The following is a 20423-nucleotide window of genomic DNA, read 5'->3' on the forward strand; positions in this document are numbered from 1 at the left end:
TAACACGAGGGAGTGGGATGGATCAGAATGATAAATGATATCTACTTTAATTCACTGGAAGTGCTCCTGTGTTTTCTACACACACCACTGTGTAAGGTTACTGTACAAATTCAAGACAATGCAACAAAATGTTCACTTCTGTTGACCAACTGAAGCGTATTTTGAAGTAATTAACAAAAGTTCTCACTAACCAACCCCACTCCACCCAAAGAACTAAGATGTTGAGTTAATGGTTGTCACATATACTGATATGCAGTAAAGGATTTTGTTTGCATGCCTTTTGAGATCATTGATATCTTTGTGCTTAAACCCTTGACAGCTATGTTTGAAAAATATTAATTTTACATGTCCCAGTGAAGTGATGTTCGATTTATATTCTCAACACTTTCTCTCTTGGCTCCTCGCAGACCAAAGGTGTACAATGACTAATCGCTGGGGCCCATGCTGTGCCTTCTGTTTTGATGGCTACATGGAGCAGTCATGTTCCAAGCCTACACTGTAACGCTCCCCGACTCTAACTAACTTTTTTTTTGCACGTCGCACCAGTCAGCCATTCTTGTCTGGCGCGTGGTGTCAGGATTGGTCTCCTTTCGGATTAACCGGGTCACAATACGAATGTTCCTGACTCGACCCTTTTTTATTGTATGAGGCCAAGTGGCTAGCTCGACACTCAACCCGGCATGGATGGAAAGCATGCTCAGGGGGTGGCCCGACTTGGGAGCCTTTGCTCCGGAGTCTGGCGCTGATTCCTTTGCGCCACCAGCTGGCCTAACTACATTGACAACTTTCTTCACTACATATACACTTTTTACTAATGACTGTGAGGCTAAGTTCGGCACCAATGCTATATTCAAGTTTGCTGACGACACCACTTTTGTTGGATCGAATCAAAGGTGGTGACAAATTGGCATAGAGGAGGGAGATTGAAAATTTGGTTGAATGGTGCCACAACAAACTCTCGCTCAACGTTAGCGAAACCAAAGAGCTGATTATTGACTACAGGAGGAAGAAATCAGAGGTCCATGACCCAATGCTCATCAAGGGATTGGAGGTGGTTTGAATTAGGAACTTAAAATGCCTGAATGTTATCATATCAGGGGATCTGTCCTGGCAATAGAAATGACAGTGCTCAAGAGCAAAAAGTACAAAAATGGTGGATCACAGGAAGAGTCCTCCCTGTCATCAAGCACATCTACTAAGAGTGCTGCCAGAAGAAAGCAGCATCCAAGGATCCCGACCATCCAGGCCATGGTGGCTTTTCACTGCTACCATCAGTAAGGACGTACAGGAGCCTAGGGTCCCATGTCACCAGGTTCAGGAACAGTTGGTTAACCCTCAACCATCGTGAATTCACTCACCACAACACTGGACTGACCATTGAACACAAACTTCAGATTCACTTTCAAGAACTCTATAACTCATGGTCTTGGTTTTATTTATCTATCTATGTATGTATTTATTTATTTATTACTTGTTTGTATTTGCACAATTTATCAGTCTTCACGTGTAGTGTGTAGTTTTTCATTGATTCTATTGTACTTCGTTCTACTGTGAATGCTTGCAAGAAAATGAATCTCAAGGTAACATCTGGTGACACATATGTACTTTGACAATAAAATTTACTTTGAATTTTGGCTACATCAATGCTGCTTCCTGCACGCGTACTCAGCTTCAACCCTGCCCTCAAATTTACTTGGGCCATCTCTGACACCTCTCTCTCCCCTTTTGTGGGCTCTCGGTCACCATCACCTGAGACAGATTATCTCTGACTTCCACAGTTATTTTGACTATGCTTCATTTCGCCATCACTCATAAAACGTGTGCTTTTCCCTTTCAGTTCCTCCCTCCGCACATTTGTTCTCAGGATTAGACTTTCCACTCCAGAACATCTGAGATGTCCTCTTATTTCAGAAAATCGGGCTTCCCTTCCAGCAGTATTGATGCTACCCTCACAGCCATCTCCTCTATTTCCCGCACATCTGTCTCACCTACCTCCCCCTGAGCCTCTGTGTGCAACACATCATTCTCCAAAACTTCTGCCATCCCAACACTATCCCACCACTTACCACATCTTTTCCTTTCCACGCCCCCTGCCTTCCACAGGGATCGCTCTCCCTGTGACCTGCTTGTCCACTCGGTCTCTTTCCTGGCACTTTTCCTTGAAACCTTTTAATGCTGCCTCTTCAACTCCTCTCTCACCACCAAGTGGACACTAAACAGTCCTTCCACGTGAAGGTTACTTATTGCATCCAGTGCTCCCAGTCTAGCCTCCCCAACATCAAAGAGACCCAGGATTGATTGATGGACCACTTCATCAAGCACTTTCACTCTGCCACAGCCTCCATTGAGGCCAAATACTGGTTGCAGGAGCAACACTTCACATTCCATCTTGACAGTTTTCAATCTGAAGCCATGACTATTGATTTCTGTAACTTCCAATAACCACTCTGCTCCCCTTCCTTTATTTCCTCTCATTCGGTGGCCCTTTCTTCCACTCTCTCCTGCTCTCCCACCCTCATAACCTCTCCATCACCTCCCTCTGGTTTTCCCTTTCCTCCTATTTATTCATGGTGTACTGTCCTCTTCGTCATGTTCTTTCTTCTTCAACTCTTTACCTCTTCCTCCTGTCACCTTCTAGATTCTCACAGCTTTCTCTTGAATCCTCATACCCCATCCCGCTTCCTTCACCCCTCATCTGGGTCAACATATTTCCTGCCAGCTTATGCTCATCTCCATCCCTTACCTTCCAGTACTGATGAAAGGTCTCAACTGATTATCATCAACTGTTTATTTCCCTCAACAGATGCTGCATGACCTGCTGAGTTCCTGCATCATTTTGTATGTGTTTGCTCAATATTTCCAGCATCTCTAAATCTCTTTTGTCTGGGATTTATATTTGAAAGCTTGTGTAGGTGGGAGAGTAGGGGGAAGTCATGACCGAGTATCAAATACTCTTCCTACCAACCTGCGTTAAGTATTTCAGCAAGTGCAAATTTTACAGACTTTACAGTGTAACTGCAGAGTAGATATTATAGCTTCAGGACTTTGATGTTGATTTCGCATTATCTAACACCACCTGAAATCGGAGATTTCATTCTTGCTTTGATGTTCAGCTGTTATTGGAGGGGTGGAAGTGGAGAGAGGAGGATAGAACATACCCGTGCTGACCTCTTTTAAAGACACCTATATTAGACTGTTGGTTATTGACCACAGCTCTGCCTTAAATACTAATTCCAAGCAAACTCAACTACAAACCCTAAACCCGGAACTCAAACCCTCTATTTGCAACTGGATCTACGATTTCCTGACCAACAGGATATAATTGGTAGGAATAGGAGGCAACACCTTCAACACAATTGTTCCCAACAATAGTGCCCCACAAGGCCTTATCCTCTGCCACCTACTCTACTCCTATACACTCACGATTGTGTGGCCAGATACTGCTTTAACTCCATCTACAAATTTGCAAATAATACCATCATAATAGCTGTATCTCAGATAATGATGTGAATACAGGAAGAAAATAGAGAACCTTGTGTGACTACAATAGTCTTACCCTCAGTGTGAGCAAAATAAGTGACCTGGTCATTGACTTCAGCAATAGGGGGCAGTGGGGATGCTCCTGTTTACATCAATGATTTAAGGTTGAGATGGTCGAAAGCTTCAAGTTCGCAGGGCTGAACTTCACCAATAGCCTGTCCATGTTAGCATCAAGACTAAGAAAGTGCACCAATGTCTCTCCTTCCCCAAGAGGCTAAAGAAATTTGACCATGTCCACTCTGACCCTCACCAATCTTTTATAGATATGCAAACTGGATGCTTCTTGGTTTGGTGCAACAACTCATCCCGTAACTGCAGAGAATTGTGGACACAGCTCAGTATATAACAGAAATCAGCCTCCCCTTCATGGACTTTGTCTACTCTTCTTTAACCCTTAGTAAAGGAGAGAGCACAATCAAAGATCCCACCGACCCCAAACATTCTCTCTTCATCCCCCTCCCATTAGACAAACCATACAAAAGGCTGAAAGCACATACCACAGGCTCAAGGACAGCTCCTGTTTCTTTGTAACAAGACTGTTGAATGTTTCCTTTGTACAATAAGATGGAATCTTGGCCTCGCAATTTACCTTGAGATCTTGCACCTTACCGTCTACCTGCGCTGCACTCTACCTTGTACTACCTCAGTGCATTGTAACTAATTGATCTATATAGGCAGTATCCAAGTTTTTCACTGTAACATAATACATGTGCCCATAATAAATTAACTTATTAATTAAAAAAACATTTCTAGCCATAATTGTTATTAAGACACTTGGAATGGAATGCCATTTTGGGAGAGCAGCAGTCTCAAATTGTTCCTGCATAGATTTAAAATGGCAATCTGAAGGCAGATGTAATTCAGGTGAAGAGCCTGAAATGGTGATTTGATCTTCAGCGTGCAATTTAGTAAATATGTAAAATACATTGAACATGGAACAGTACAGCTCTGGACTGGCGATTCTTTCCATAATGTTGTACTGATCTTGATCTGATTTATACCAAATGTCCTCCTGTGTATTATTCACATCCTTTCAAGTTCATGTGTTGATCTAAAAGCCTCTAACTCTGCCAAACTGCCCCCTTTTCCACTATTACCCCAGTAATCCATAAGGGAACCTATCAATCACTGTAAAAGCTTGTGTATCAATCACCTTTAAACATTTCTCCCTTCCCAATCTTTAAAGCATGTCCTCTGCTATGACATTTCTAGCCTGGGGAAACAACTCTGTCTACCTCTTCTGTGCTTCTCAACTTTAAAAAACCTTTACCAGGTCTCCCCTCAGCCTCCAGTGCTCTAATGAGGACAACCCAAGTTTGTCCAACTTGTCCTTATAGTTCATATCCCCTAATCCAGGAGGCATCTTAACCATATGAAGTTTCTGTGCCATATGCTGTGTGGCATTAGTAATATTTTGCACCTTGGCCCCAGGAAACACTGTTTTGTTTGGCTATATTTATATATGATTGAATGATAATTAAACTGGAACTTGATTTTTATAAGCCTCTTCTGCACTCACCCCGTTGCATCCACGACCTTCCTAGGCTGGGTCAACCAGAAAGGCACAAAACTAATTGTTCTTATGTAGCTGCAGCATGATTTTCTTACACTTGTACTCAACACCCCTACCAATAGCAAGCATTCTATACACCCTTACCACCTTTTCTACTTGCATAGACACTTTGTGAATTTTGAATCAAAAATCAATACATGAATTTCTGATAGTAAAAGAAGATGTATAATGAACTTCTATGCTAAGATTCAGTGCAAAATGAGCAACTAAGGCTTAAATTACACCAATATACAAATCACAAGAAACATAAGATAGGTGATTTTAACTTTCCACATATTTACTGAGACACCCATATTGTAAAAGAACTGGATAAAATAGAGTTTGTCAAAAGTGTTCGAAAAAGTTTCCTTAATCAATATATAGTGTTCCCAATTAGACCGCATGCAATACTGGATCTCCTATTAGGGAACAAGGCAGGGCAGATGACAGAGTGTGTTAAGGGAACACTTTGCATCTGGTGATCATAATTCTCAGTTTCAAGTTAGCTAAGGACAAAGAAAGGTCTGGTCCTCAGATTGAGATTCTAAACTGGTGAAAAGCCTACTTAGATGGCCTCAGAAAGGTTCTGGCAGGTGTGGATTGGGATAGGTTGTTGTCTGGGAGATGGATGCTTGCCAAGTAGGAAGCCTTCAAAAATGAAATATTGAGAGTACAGAATTTTATGTTCCTGTTAGAATAAAAGACACAGCTAACAGTTTAGGGCAAGGGTTCCCAACCTCGGTTCTACAGACCCCTTGCTTAATGGTATTGGTTCATGGCGCAAAAAAAAGGGTTGGGAATCCATGGTTTAGGGAACCTTGTTTTTTCAAGGAGTATTGAGTCCCTGGTTAAGTAAGAGGTGCATTACAAGTATAAGCAGCAAAAACTGTTGAGGGCTACAGGAAAGCATGAGGTTGCTCTGGCAGTCAAGGTGAAGGAGAATCCAAAGCTCTTCTACAGAGACATTAAGAGCAAAAGGATATCAAGGCACAAGGTTGATCCAGTTGATCCAGTGTTCATCTATGCATGGACCCAAAAGAGATGGAGATCTTAAATGCACATTTGGCATCCGTGTCCATGTCCTGAGTAAATACAGAGTCTATAGAACTGAAGCAAAACAGTACTAAGCTCATGGACCATATACGAATTACAGAAGAGGAGGTACTTGCTGTCAAGGAAAATTAGGGTGGAGAAGTACCCTGGGTCTCACAAAGTGTCCCCTTTGAACTCTTGGGAGACTAGTGCAGAAATTGCAGGGGCTCTGGCAGAGGTAATCAAAACATCCTTAACCATGGGTGAAGTGCCAGAGGACAGGAAGATGGCTAATGTTATCCTATTGTTCAAGAAAGGTTCTAAGAGTAAATTCTAAGATTATAGGCTGCCAAGCCTGACGTCAGTAGTGGGTAAATTATTGGAAGGTATTCTAAGGGACAGGATATAAAAGTATTTGGATAGACAGGGTCCTATTAGGGACAGTCAACATGGCATTGTGTGTGGTAGTTGTGTCAAACCAATCTTACAGTTTTTTTTTGAAGAGGTTACCAGGAAAGTTGATGAAGGAAAGACACTGGATAGAAACACAGAAAACCTACAGCACAATACAGGCCCTTCAGCTCACTAAGTTGTGCCAAACATGTCCCGACCTTAGAAATTACTAGGCTTACCTATAGGCGTCTATTTTTCAAAGCTCCATGTACCTATCCAAAAGTCCCTAAAAAGACCACCATCGTTGCCAGCAGCCCATTCCACGCACTCACCACTCTGAGTAAAAAAACTTACCCCTGACATCTCCTCTGTACCTACTCAACAGCACCTTAAACCTGTGTCCTCTTGTGGCAACCATTTCAGCCCTGGGAAAAAGCCTCTGACTATCCACACAATCAATGCCTCTCATCATCTTATACACCTCTATCAGGTCACCTCTCATCCTCCATCGCTCCAAGGAGAAAAGGCCGAGTTCACTCAACCTGTTTTCATAAGGCATGCTCCCCAATCCAGGCAACATCCTTGTAAATCTCCTCTGCACCCTTTCTATGGTTTCCACATGCTTCCTGTAGTGAGGGAACCAGAACCCTGCACAGTACTCCAAGTGGGGTCTGGCCAGGATCCTATACAGCTGCAACATTACCTCTCGGCTCTTAAACTCAATCCCACTATTGATGAAGGCCAATGCACCGTATGCCTTCTTAACCACAGGGTCAACCTGCGCAGCTGCTTTGAGCAACCTATGGACTCTAACCCCAAGATCCCTCTGATCCTCCACACTACCAAGAGTCTTACCATTAATACTATATTCTGCCATCATATTTGACCTACCAAAATGAACCACCTCACACTTCCCTGGGTTGAACTCAATCTGTCACTTCTCAGCTCAGTTTTGCATCCTATCAATGTCCCGCTGTAAACTCTGACAGCCCTCCACACTATCCACAACACCTCCAACCCTTGTGTTATCAGCAAACTTACCAACCTATCCCTCCACTTCCTTATCCAAGTCATTTATAAAAATCACGAAGAGTCAGGTTCCCAAAACAGATCCCTGAGGCACACCACTGGTCACTGACCTCCATGCAGAATATGACCCATCTACAACCACTCTTTGCCTACTGTGGGCAAGCCAGTTCTGGATCCACAAAGCAAACTTGGATCCCATGCCTCCTTACTTTCTCAATAAGCCTTGCATGAGGTACCTTATCAAATGCCTTGCTGAAATCCATATACACTACATCTACTGCTCTTCCTTCATCAGTGTGTTTAGTCACATCCTCAAAAAATTCAATCAGGCTCGTAAGACACGACCTGCCCTTGACAAAGCCATGCTGACTATTCCTAATCATATTATACCTCTCCAAATGTTCATAAATCCTGCCTCTCAGGATCTTCTCCATCAACCTACCAACCACTGAAGTAAGACGCACTGGTCTATAAATTTTCTGGGCTATCTCTACTCCCTTTCTTGAATAAAGGAACAACATCCGCAGCCCTCCAATCCTCCAGAACCTCTCCCATCCCCAGTGATGATGCAAAGATCGTCGCCATAGGCTCAGCAATCTCCTCCCTCGCCTCCCACAGTAGCCTGGGGTACATCTCATCCGGTCCCGGCGACTTATCCAACTTGATGCTTTCCAAAAGCGCCAGCACATCCTCTTTCTTAATATCTACATGCTCAAGCTTTTCAGTCCGCTGCAAGTCATCACTGCAATCACCAAGATCCTTTTCCATAGTGAATACTGAAGTAAAGTATTCATTAAGTCCCTTTGCTATTTCCTCTGGTTCCATATACACTTTCCCACTGTCACACTTGATAGGTCCTACTCTTTCATGTCTTATGCTCTTGCTCCTCACATACTTGTAGAATGCCTTGGGGTTTTTCTTAATTCTGCCCACCAATGCTTTCTCATGGCCCCTTCTGGCTCTCCAAATTTCCTTCTTAAGCTCCTTCCTGTTAGCCTTATAATCTTCTAGATCTCTAACATTACCTAGTTCTCTGAACCTTTCGTAAGCTTTTCTTTTCTTCTTGACTAGATTTATTACTGCCTTTGTACACCATGGTTCCTGTACCCTCCCATAATTTCCCTGTCTCATTGGACCGTACCTATGCAGAACTCCACACAAATATCCCCAGAACATCTGCCATACTTCTTCTGTACTTTTCCCTGAGAACAGCTGCTCCCAATTTAAGCTTCCAGTTTCCTGCCTGATAGCCTCATAATTCCCCTTACTCCAATTAAACGCTTTTCTAACTTGTCTGTTCCTATCTCTCTCCAATGCCATTGTAAAGGAGATGGAATTATGATCACTATCTCCAAAATGCTCTCCCACTGAGAGATCTGACACCTGACCAGGTTCACTTCCCAATAGCAAATCAAGTGCAGTCTCTATTCTTGTAGGCTTATCTACATATTGTGCCAAGGAACCTTCCTGAACACACCTAACAAACTCCACCCCATCTAAACCCATTGCTCCAGGGAGATGCCAATCGATATTTGGGAAATTAAAATTGCCCATCACGACAGCTCTGTTATTATTATACCTTTCCAGGATTTGTTTCCCTATCTGCTCCTCGATATCCCTGTTCCTATTGGACAGCCTATAAAAAACACCCAGTAAAGTTATTGATCCCTTCCTGTTCCTAACCTCCACCCACAGAGACTCCATAAACAATCCCTCCATGACATCCACCTTTTCTGCAGCCATGACACTCTCTCTGATCAACAGTGCCATGCCCCCACCTCTTTTGCCTCCCTCCCTGTCCTTTCTGAAACATCTAAATCCCGGCACTTGAAGTAACCATTCCTGTCCCTGAGCCATCCAAGTCTTTGTAATGGCCACCACATCATAGATCCAGGTACTGATCCACGCTCTAAGCTCATCTGCTTTGTTCACAATACTCCTTGCATTAAAATAGACACATTTCAAACTGTCGGTCTGAGCACGTCCCTTCTCTATCACCTGCCTATCCTCCCTCACACACAGTCTCCAAGCTTTCTCTATTTGTGAGCCAACCACCTCCTCCCCAGTCTCTTCAGTTCGGTTCACAACCCCCAAACAATTCTAGTTTAAACTCTCCCCAGTAGCCTTAGGAAACCTCCCCGCCAGGATATTGGCCCCCCTGGGATTCAAGTGCAACCCGTCCTTTCTGTACAGGTCACACCTGCCCCAAAAGAGGTCCCAATAATCCAGAAACTTGAATCCCTGTCCCCTGCTCCAATCCCTCAGCCACGCATTTATCCTCCACCTCACTCTGTTCCTATACTCACTGTCGCATGGCACAGGCATTAATCCCGAGATGACTACCTTTGCGGTCCTACTTCTCAACTTCCTTCCTAACTCCATGTAGTCTGTTTTCAGGACCTCTTCCCTTTTCGTACCTATGTTGTTGGTACCAATATGTACCATGACCTCTGGCCGTTCTCCCTCCCACTGCAAGATATCTTGGACGCGATCTGAAACATCCTGGACCCTGGCACCTGGGAGGCAAACTACCATCCGAGTTTCTTTCCTGCGTCCACAGAATCGCCTGTCTGACCCCCTAACTATGGAGCCCCCATCACTACTGCCATCCACTTCCTTTCCCTACCCTTCTGGATGTTGTCTGTATGGACTTTAGAAAAGCTTAACACAAGGTTAATGGGAGGTTGGTCAAGAACAGAACATTACAGCACAGTACAGGTCCTTCAGCCCATGATGTTGTACCACCTCTTTTACTACTCCAAGATCAATCTACCCTTTCCTTCCACATAACCCTCCATTTTTCTTTCATCCATTTGGCCATTTAAGAGTCTCTTAAATGTCCCTAATGTATCTGCCTCTACCACCATCTTTGGCAGTTCTTTTCACAGACCCAACACTATGGTAAAAAAAAACAACTTATCTCCAACATCCTCCCAGTACTTTACTCCAAACAACTTAAGATTATGACCCCTTGTATTAGCCATTTCTGTCCTGGGGAAAGGTTTCCAGCTGTCCGTTATATCGTGTACATGTCTATTGAATCACCTCTCATCCGCTTTCGCTTCAAGGAGAAAACTTTAATTCTCTCAACTGATCCTCATAAGACATGCTTCCTAATCCAGGCAACATCCTGGTAAATCTCTGCACCCTTTCTAAAGCTTCGACATCTTTTCCCTATAATGAGGTGACCAGAACTGAACATAATACTCGAAGTGTGGTCTAATCAGAGTTTTACAGAGCTGCAATATTACCTTCTGGTTCTTGAACTCAATTCCCTGACTAATGAAGGCTAACATACCATGTTACCTTCTTAACCACCCTATCAACTTAACACTGCAACAGTGAAGGATCCTTGTATATGAACTTCTGTTACTCCAAACTTAAGAATCCTGCCATTAACTCTGCATTCTGCCTTCAAGTTCAGTCACTTGGCATTTGGGATGAGGTAGTAAATTGGGTTCAACATTGCCTTCATGGGGAAGCCAGAGAGGGGTAGTAGATGGTTGCCAAGAAGATGGAACTCGGTAATAATATGGACTAGATGGACAGAAAGGCCTGTTTGTGCATTAGTGCTCTTTGACTCTAAATTAGGAATGAATCATTAACATTGTAATGTGCCAGATCTACAACATGAAGACTGGAAATAAAGCAGATACTAACTTTAGATCTGCTAATTCTGAAAGGACTACTAATACAAACTGAAGCACTGCAATTTTTCAAATTTTGCAGCTGGATAGACATTAGCCACAGTAACAAGTAACAGTAACCAAAGTGCAAGCCTACTGCTGAGATTAGTATGTGGCTGGGATCCATGAAATAAATTTACCCCTTTTCAAAGAAAAAGGGATTCAAACTACTGGTAAATACTTCAAAACTACGGATACACTTCTTAATCTAGCATTATTACTGAAGTGTTAACTTCCAGTTGAGGTTTGTAAAAAAGGATTTAATCCTCTTAACTTCATGTAAAGCACTACCAAATTCAGAATAATATCTGCTTGAATCAAGAAGACCTTTCAGTTCCAACCTCAACCAAAATCCATGGAGCTTTCGTAGATTGTAGGAAAATTGTATTCAGTGCCAACAGGTCAGATTTAAAACAACTTTTACAGGTGCAGTTCCATTTGGGCAAAGATTTTGCATTATGGTGGCATATTGAAATGCTAAATTGACCTAAAATGGTATTCACAACATGCAAGCCTGTTTAATAATCTCTCTAAATCTAGTCTTTAATTAAGCATTGCTTCAGGTAGGGAGATGCAAAAGAATCAACTTCCAAGTACTTGCTTTTCAAAAAAATCTACAAGGCTACTGCTCCACTTGTGCTATTTTCTATTTAATTGTGACCTTACATTGGAATTGCATGTTTAATATCACTGGCATACGCTGTGAAATTTATTGTCTTGCAGCAACAGTACATTGCAATGATGATAGTTTCTTTAAGCTATACATTACAATAAGAAATATATATAAAATTAAATGAGTAGTGCAAAAGGGAGCAAAAAGAAAAACAAGTGAGGTAGTATAGATGGGTTCATTGCCCATTCAGAAATCTGATGGCGGAGAGCAAGAAGCTGTTCCTGAACCATGGATTTTTTGCACCTGATGGTGGAAGTTAAACAAGTATTCAATATCACTTTAGCCAAAAAGCATTTATTGAAGTCACTTTAATTGAACACATTGCTCACAGTACAGGCTTAGAAATTAGAAGGGTTATTTTTTTTAAGGTCTTGTGCACATTAATTATCAACTGTCAATATATGCTTATTATAGTAGCTGAATTAGTACAGGAACTGTTTTATCTGGTAGAGAGAGGAAACAGTTGAAGTTCCTGCATAAAGTAGTAACTAGTTGCAGGAAATAAGGCAGTCCCAACCTTTAGTGGTAATTCTGAAACTGAAGTGTAGAAATGAGCAAAGAGACAGCAGACAGGTTATTAAACCAAATATACCAGCAAGAAATGGCAAGTTAAATAAGGAATTACTCATTTGTAAAGGGTAAACTTCAATGAACTCAAGGCTTCAATTGAACTCTATTAATACTGCATTTTAAGCAATGTGCTGCAATTGCCACTTGTGATTCAGTGGTAACCCCAGCATTGATATATTTCCATATCTTCATGGCTAGTCTCTAGGTATCTATTTGGGCACTCCTCCCATCGCCAGATCTTCCCATTTTCCACCACCACATACTTCCATTCAAACCTGGAGTTTGCTGGCAGCTGAATGGTATCAGACCAGAATCCATCCTTATTTGGTTTCAGTGGTACATAATTCTCCCATTGTCCTAGAGATTCGTGGTTTCCTGTCACTGCAAGGATCTGAGAATTTGAGCAAGTCATATAATGAACATTAAAACTCACTGAGATATTGTTGAGGGGCAAAGGAGACACGGCAGCAACTTTCTTGGCCAGATTTTCAGACTCCAAGCTTGTAGCTGTTCTTTCTGATTCATCTTTCAAGACCAATTTGATGCTTTTCCTTTTCTCCTTTTCTATTTTAGTTTCAACAGTATCCAAGGCACTGGGCACTTCAGCATTAGTTTCACTGATGACTTTATTTGTCTGAATGAGCTGAGTACCCGTACTGCCCGACTTTTGATCAGCTGCTGAAACAAGACCCAAGGCTTTGCCTTCATGATCAGATTTGTTAAGCACCTCTTCCATACTTGGAGTTGCTTTTATTTTTCCACAAGCAGGGCTCTTTTCCTGTCCCAAATCATTCTCGTTGATGTGTACATTATGGACAGGACTCCCTCCACCGCTGGCTGGTTGAGTCACCTGTTCAGTTTGTTTCTTGTTACTTATCTGTTCGACAGCAGGCCAGTCTTCTTTATTTGACAGTTTTGGAAGGCCCATCTCTCTGTGGTCACTGGCTGTTGTGTCTGAAATTACTTTAGGCTCCAAAGCAACGGAGTTTTGTGTAACTGGAGATAATGGCACACCAGCTTTCACCTCATTTCTTTCCTTGATTTCAAGTCCATTGGCATTTTCAATATCAGCTTTAACTGTGGAGTGTGAAAACAGACAGACTGACTCAAGATTAATGCATTTAGATAACTGCTTACAAACATCAAAATATTCTAGTTAACAGCTACCGACAATAAAATTCGATTACAATGTTGTTCCACTTTAATAATGGGAGAGCTTTTTTTTTGGGGGGGGAAGGCTTATTTCAAGGATACATAAAAGCAAATGAAGTAAGTTAAGTGTTTTGCCTCAGTTTACTTAAGAGGGTGCATGCACTTATAATCAGATATATGGTTGAGAATGTGTTGTAATGGACACATATTCCAGTCCTGTCTATGTGCACCACAGTAACGTAGCGGTTAGCGCGACGCCTTTACAGCCCTGGTTCGGAGTTCAATTCTGGCTCCGTCCTCCAAGCAGTCTGTACGTCCTCCCCGTGGTATGTCCCTGGTGCTCCGAGCCCTCCCAAAAACCTACCGGGTAGGTTAATTGGTCATTGCATATTGTCCTGTGATTAGGTTAGGGTTAATCGGGTTTGCCTGGGGTTGCGCGGTGTGGTCGAAGGGCCGACTGCGCGCTGTATCGCTAAATAAGAATGAACGAATAAATCAATAAAATTAAGTTTATGAGCTGGGTTGAAAGTTTCAATATTTGACATATACAGGATCGTCCGGAAGACCCGTTGGTAAACCGCAGATGCTCCAGATCTGAAAAGTAAAGGGTCAGTAAAATGACTTCGTACACACATTATTGGCAACCTCTTGACAGGTGGTGGAATTCTTCAACCTGCCCAGGGAGCCACTGCTTCAACTGGAGTCCCTGCGGGATTTATAACACAGTCTAATAATTGATCTCTTCGACCATAGCAATTAGATTTAAAAAATTTCGGTCAAGTTGCAATCTGAAAACAATTCTTTAAAAAAAGTCAGATCATTATCAGTTGGCTCTGCCCTGTACAGATGCGAAATACAAGGGTGGCTTCTGGCGCAGTGCGGACAGGGGAAAACCCAGCCGGTCCGTGCACAACGCGCTCGATCTGACGGGGGTCAGCAGTTACTGTCACTCTGCAGACGTTTAACGCGTGTTGTTGGTACACAACTCGCTCCCCCCGAAATACGGGGGAAAAAACCTACTTCTCATTTTCACAAATTTGGTGTCAAACTGCTGTGAAGCCGTGGTACAAATCGCTCTCTTGAACCTGTTGCTAATTAATTATTTGGCATATCATTTTAAATTCGGATATTACTGATTAGAGGGATTAAGCGCTTCCTTCAGCTGCAATCAAAGGATTGGGTTTCCCACTCCCAATCTGTAGATTCCGGACCTGGTTGTAATATGCCAATTTAGAGAATTTAAAAATAGTACAACACTAAATACAGATTTGGAAGAAAGCGCAATTTCACTATTTCCGCATTACTGGTGAAGTTCCTCAAAAAAAAACTGTAGGCGCCCATCGCAGGAAGGAGTGGGGGAGAAGCATACGAGGGAAAATACACCACTCAGTCAGTGAAGGGAAGAGAAATACCAAGTTTGTCAAAGCTCAGCTACGTCGCTCCGGTCGCCTGTGGAACTGTCTGGGGAATGTCTACAGCCTGTCTTGTAAAATGACCTGTCACAGAATCGGCCCAACTCACTGCGGTGGGGATTAAAACGGTGCAGAAAACACTCGGATCATGTAAAGCGAAATGGGATTAACGTTTGGAATAGAAACGGTTTCTCTTCACGCAGAAGCTGCCTGACCTGTTGGGCATCTGCAACATTTTTTTGCTACAGGATTTCCAACTGATTTTAAACGCATTATCGGAGAAAGTTATGGTTTACCCGCAACACTATTGCCTGGTTCAGCGCCGCTCTCTTTCTGCACCCGGTCTCCGTCCACGTCGCTATCGGGAACAGTGCTCAGCGTCTCCACTCTCTCCCGGTTCCTGCCTCTGCTCCACCACATCCAAGTGGCCAGGGCCACGACCACAGCCACGGGTACTACGGTCCAGGAGCTACTGAGCATTGTCACCAGCCCCGCCGCAATACTGAACAAACCCAATGCCATGACCGCACCTTCCCTCCTCACGTTCACCTTTGATTTTTTTTTCAGCAGTGCCGTCGACAAACCCACAGCCCCGGCTCCGCCTCCAGACCAGGCGCCGCAGTGCGGTAGCGCTGTCCTTAAAGCAGTACTTCTTTCCAGAGTTGGGGGAGTAGCAGTCCAGCTCATCCACCTGGCGCTGGTGGAGCCACATTACCTTATGATGTCTATCTGTTTGTAATCCGTCTCTGCACCATTATCCCAGCTACTGAAAACTGGTCAGGTTTTCTTATCAAAGTTTTATAATGCTTTGTCGGATTCAGTTCAGTAACTCCGATAAAAGATTACAGGGGAAGATGCAATATTGTAAACATTCTGTTGGTTCAGCAGCGATTTTAATGGAAACAACCCACTACCCAATACCTGATCTGCACCCGACTCTCTACTTCACACCATGTGGCTGACTCAGTCTCCTGAACAGTAGCCTAACAAATACTCACTCCAAAACACCGCAACAAAACATATCTTGGGCCAGAAATGATCGATTAGAACAGAAAACAACGTAGCACTATACAAGCCCCTCGACACACGATGTTGTACCAACCTACACAACTCATAACCTTCCGTTTCGCTTTCATCCATCCAAGAGTCTTTTAACTGCCCCTGTTATATCGGCCTCAGTCGGCTTGCATTCATTGGCTTAATCCCGATCCTGATAATCAGGATAAATCAGGCAAAGCAATCCTGGTTATCCTTGCACTGTTCCCCACTAATTTATGGGAACATGTCCAACTTGGAAAGGTTGTGTAAATATTCACACCGAGAATTCACACACCCTGGATGGGCTGATGACCATTCTGGACATATCCATTTCTCATGCAGCGACGTCCTCACTCGAGATGGGGACACCACTCAATATACCCACTAATGGACAAGACTACAATCTACCAATCACTGCCTACACCCTCCCTGGTCAGCTGATGAACTAGTAATTCTTTGGAGGAATATCTGGAGGAAGCAAGACCTGAATGCCTCTGTGTTGAGAATTTGATACCTTCTAACCTGAACACCAGAGGTAACCACACCTCCAGCTAACCTGCAGAATCACATGGCAGTGCTGAAAACTGCCGGTGTGTATGTGGCACCTACAGAAAGTCGGTCAGTCTTATACCCACAATTAGTTGCTGCAGCTTGTTCTCCATTGTCAACAAAGCGATGGAAGGAGACATCAAAAATGCCATCAAATGCCAGCTACTCATGCGTTATTATTATTGAGTGCTGCTGGAGTTTAGGGCAGCAATGAAGGCTGTCCGTTTTGTACGAAAATATCGGGTGGGGTCTGAGGATTACCGTCACATGCAGACATAGGGATTTTCATTGCTGTTTCTGTAACAAACTTTTTGACCAGTCAGGGTTGTTAGCCCTGAGATGAACCCCCAAACCTGGAGGACCAGTGGACTACTCTTAGTCTGGCATCTACCCTTTGATCTGTTTGGCATGGGTGACTCTACCAAGAGTGAAAGCACAAGGCCCTGACTCCAGCCAACACAGGTCTCTGAGTCAATGAGGCACGCTAACCTCCAGACCCTATAACAAGGTTGTGGTCCTCTTGGAATAATCATATATAAACTTCTCATTAATTGATAGAAAACAGGAGTGGAATTACAAAAAGCCAAGGGCACCCAAGAACAAAAATGCTGTTAATGTGTTGAGAATGCAGAAATATTAGAGATGTCAATGAGGATTTAGTCTTAATCCTTCCTGGGGTAGTGTGACTGTGGGAAAAACCAAGAGCATAAATGAGCTGCTGTTGAAGATAAACATTCAAAAGGAGGCTTCAAAATATTTATAGTACCAAAAAAGCAAAGAAAATAAACATGCAATGATGGCTTTCATCCAAGAATTTTAAAGATGGTTGAGGAAGAGACAGCAGGTTTATAATTTACCGAGCAATATTTGAAAATGGAAATTGGCACAAAATATCAGTATGTATTTAACGTGCAAAACAATAAATTGGTATCCTGTAGCCCAGTGTGTCTTACAGTCACAGTTTGAGGATAAAGGGGAAGCCTTTTAGGACCGAGATTAGGAAAAACTTCTTCACACAGAGAGTGGTGAATCTGTGGAATTCTCTGCCACAGGAAGCAGTTGAGGCCAGTTCATTGGCTATATTTAAGAGGGAGTTAGATATGGCCCTTGTGGCTACGGGGATCAGGGGGTATGGAGGGAAGGCTGGTGCAGGGTTCTGAGTTGGATGATCAGCCATGATCATAATAAATGGCGGTGCAGGCTCGAAGGGCCGAATGGCCTACTCCAGCACCTATTTTCTATGTTTCTATGTTTACCATGCACAGGTAAATTTCAGAGTGGGTAACTTGGGATGAAAATATTGACTCTTTGATAAGACCGCTGAAATTTATATGTATTTCTTAAAGTTTAATTTTTGGAAGAAATATACGTCAAGGGAAGCCACTTTATATTGTATCTGTCAACTTCTACAAATTAATTATTATTCAGATTTAAGGTGACTGTGGCATTTTCAATATCGATGGGATTTGGGCAGTGGCAAACTCAAGACGGTTGTACTGGGACCAATCGCTGTCATTTGAGTAATGCTGTGGACTGCGGTTTGTTGAAGACCTGCTGCTAAATTTTATCAGGTAAACTGAAGGTTAATCTCAGGTTGGGCCTGCTCGCCTTTTCCAGAGACAGAAGGCTCTGCAGCTGCTGATAAATGAAGGAGTGTTGAGTGGAACCAGAGTATCCCTTCTTCTCTCATCTTGTTCCACTTATCACCTTCTCTGCCTATCAATTTCCAGCATCTGGAGCCTCTGTCCCTGAATCCCCTCTCCCCCCACCCCCGCCCCCACCCCTGGGTCCCCTCTCCCCCCACCCCCACCCCTGGGTCCACCTACCCCTGTTTTACTCTCCTTACCTGTTTCAACCTATCACCCACAGCCAGTCTCCCCCTCTCCCACCACACTCCACCCACCCATCATCCCTCACCTCACCTGCCTCCACCTATCACCTCATCCTTCCCACTCGCCTCGTCATGCTGCTCATCTCCCTTCTATACTGATTCAGGATCTCAACCCACAATGTTAACCACTCTTTGGCTCCACAGATACTGGTTGCCCCACTAAGTTCCTTCGGCATTTTGCTTGTTGCTCCTTTATTGCAGCCCAATGATGTGATGTCATTGTCACCACACCACCGCGAGTGAATTACACTTGTTTTAAAGTTTCCCTTTCTGGAGAACAACAAGCAGCAACAACTGCCTTCCTAGTCAAAGGGCACTGGCTCCCATGCTTCTGCCAATTAGATTCCAGCACTGTTCAGGGCCTCACTGACTGAACTGAGGGAGCTGCTGCTGGGCAATCCACCAAAGGTCCACTCAGCTCTTCTGGGTAAAGAAGCAGCTAGTAACCCTTACTTTATTGGAAGTCAGTTTGAGACTTGTACTTCAAAGCTTACCACTCTGAGATTAATACATATACATCACCATGAATCTCAGGGTAGAACCTGGAATACATAATTTGATAACAAATTTATTACGAACATTGAAGGATGTCTTGCTGCTGATAGGAAAGACTGGGAGAAAATGTATGCATTCCTGTTTAATCTCAATAAGATTGAAGCCAATAAATTAGAGAAATACTTTCACAAAGACTGTTCTCATTGCTAAACTGGCACAGTGGTCTGAATTTGCACAGATCATCTGGTAGCCCAATGTGTGTGTGTGTGTGTGTGTGTGTGTGTGTGTGTGTGTGTGTGTGTGTGAGAGAAATAATTTAAATCACAAAATTTACTTTGGGCAGGACAATTTAAGTGCAATGACAGGTTTTGACAAGTCAAACTGTGAAATATTGTTTGGAGTGGTTCATGCATCGGTCACATGGAGACCCACAGCATGACCCGATCAGGCCTACTGCTGCATGCTACTTTCACTGATATAAACAATTCCTGGGAAAATTCAGGCAAACAAATGAACTGGGTTATACATGGCAAAAGAATTAATGGAGTTGCTTCACAGTTCCAGGGACCTAGGTTCATTCCTGATCTCAGGTGATACATGTGTGGAATTTTCATGTTCTCTTTCTGACTGCTGTAGATTGCCTTAGGCATTGGTTAATGGCAAAAAAAAAGTATCAAATGGGAACTGATGGACATGTGTGACAGAGAATAGGTTTCAGCTAAAAGGGAAATAAGGAGAGCTGAAATGAGATTGCTTCTATGGGAAGCAGCATAATTCCAATGGGCCGAATGGCCTTCTATATTGTTATAAGACAAGAATGCACTCTCTGTAAATCTAATTCAGCAGGATGGCAGAACAATACAAAACAGAATGCTGGATCTGCTCAACATTGGCTGAAATATTACAATCACTATCCAAATTCACACACGAAGAAAGAAGAAGAATGGTGGACATACCCAAGAGACACTGGCTGTACTCTGATGTCAGCAACATTGAGTGGAAAAACATCAGCAAAAAAAAATCATGCTGGGAACATTGCTGATCGAAATGTTTGTACTTTCATACAATTGAGTTGTTTAACTTTTTGCTACTTGCATACAACAGCAACTTGAAAGGTAAACCACTCATCTCACCGTAGATAAACACTAACCGTTTCTACGTCTGTTCATTCCATTTCTTTCAATTGTTACCAGCTGCCATAGTCAGCCTCTGAGGTGTAGATGCATCCTTAAGTTAGTAATTAGTATTGGGGGGAACTCGATGAATGTTTTTGGAATAGACTTTTATCAATCGTGTTGGCAAAACCAAATCAAAGAGGTAATTCCACTGCAGCAATTAAGACGTATTTATTTTTTCTACTTTTAGAGTGATGTTGTAGAATTATATTGGTTATTGTCCAACGAGGCTTCAC

General features: G+C 43.0%; 1 protein-coding gene across 1 annotated transcript; it reads right to left on the bottom strand.

The window, feature by feature from the left end:
• Nucleotides 1-12179: 12179 nt before the first annotated feature.
• Nucleotides 12180-15604, bottom strand: stbd1 (starch binding domain 1). The gene is made up of 2 exons (XM_072251893.1): nucleotides 15336-15604; nucleotides 12180-13552 (listed from the first exon to the last, which is right to left on the bottom strand). Exons 1-2 carry the CDS (start codon nucleotides 15559-15561, stop codon nucleotides 12627-12629), a joined length of 1152 nt encoding a protein of 383 aa, XP_072107994.1. The 5' UTR covers nucleotides 15562-15604; the 3' UTR covers nucleotides 12180-12626.
• Between the last annotated feature and the right edge of the window lie 4819 nt (nucleotides 15605-20423).

Source organism: Mobula birostris, chromosome 3, assembly GCF_030028105.1.
Source record: "Mobula birostris isolate sMobBir1 chromosome 3, sMobBir1.hap1, whole genome shotgun sequence".
NCBI classification, from domain to species: Eukaryota; Metazoa; Chordata; class Chondrichthyes; order Myliobatiformes; family Myliobatidae; genus Mobula; species Mobula birostris.

Coding starts and splice junctions, on each gene's coding strand:
- stbd1 (XM_072251893.1), bottom strand. CDS start 15,561: ATGGCATTGGGTTTGTTCAGTATTGCGGCGGGGCTGGTGACAATGCTC. Junction 13,553..15,335: donor ACCAGGCAATAGTGTTGCGG/GTAAACCATAAC, acceptor CACACTCCACAG/TTAAAGCTGATATTGAAAAT.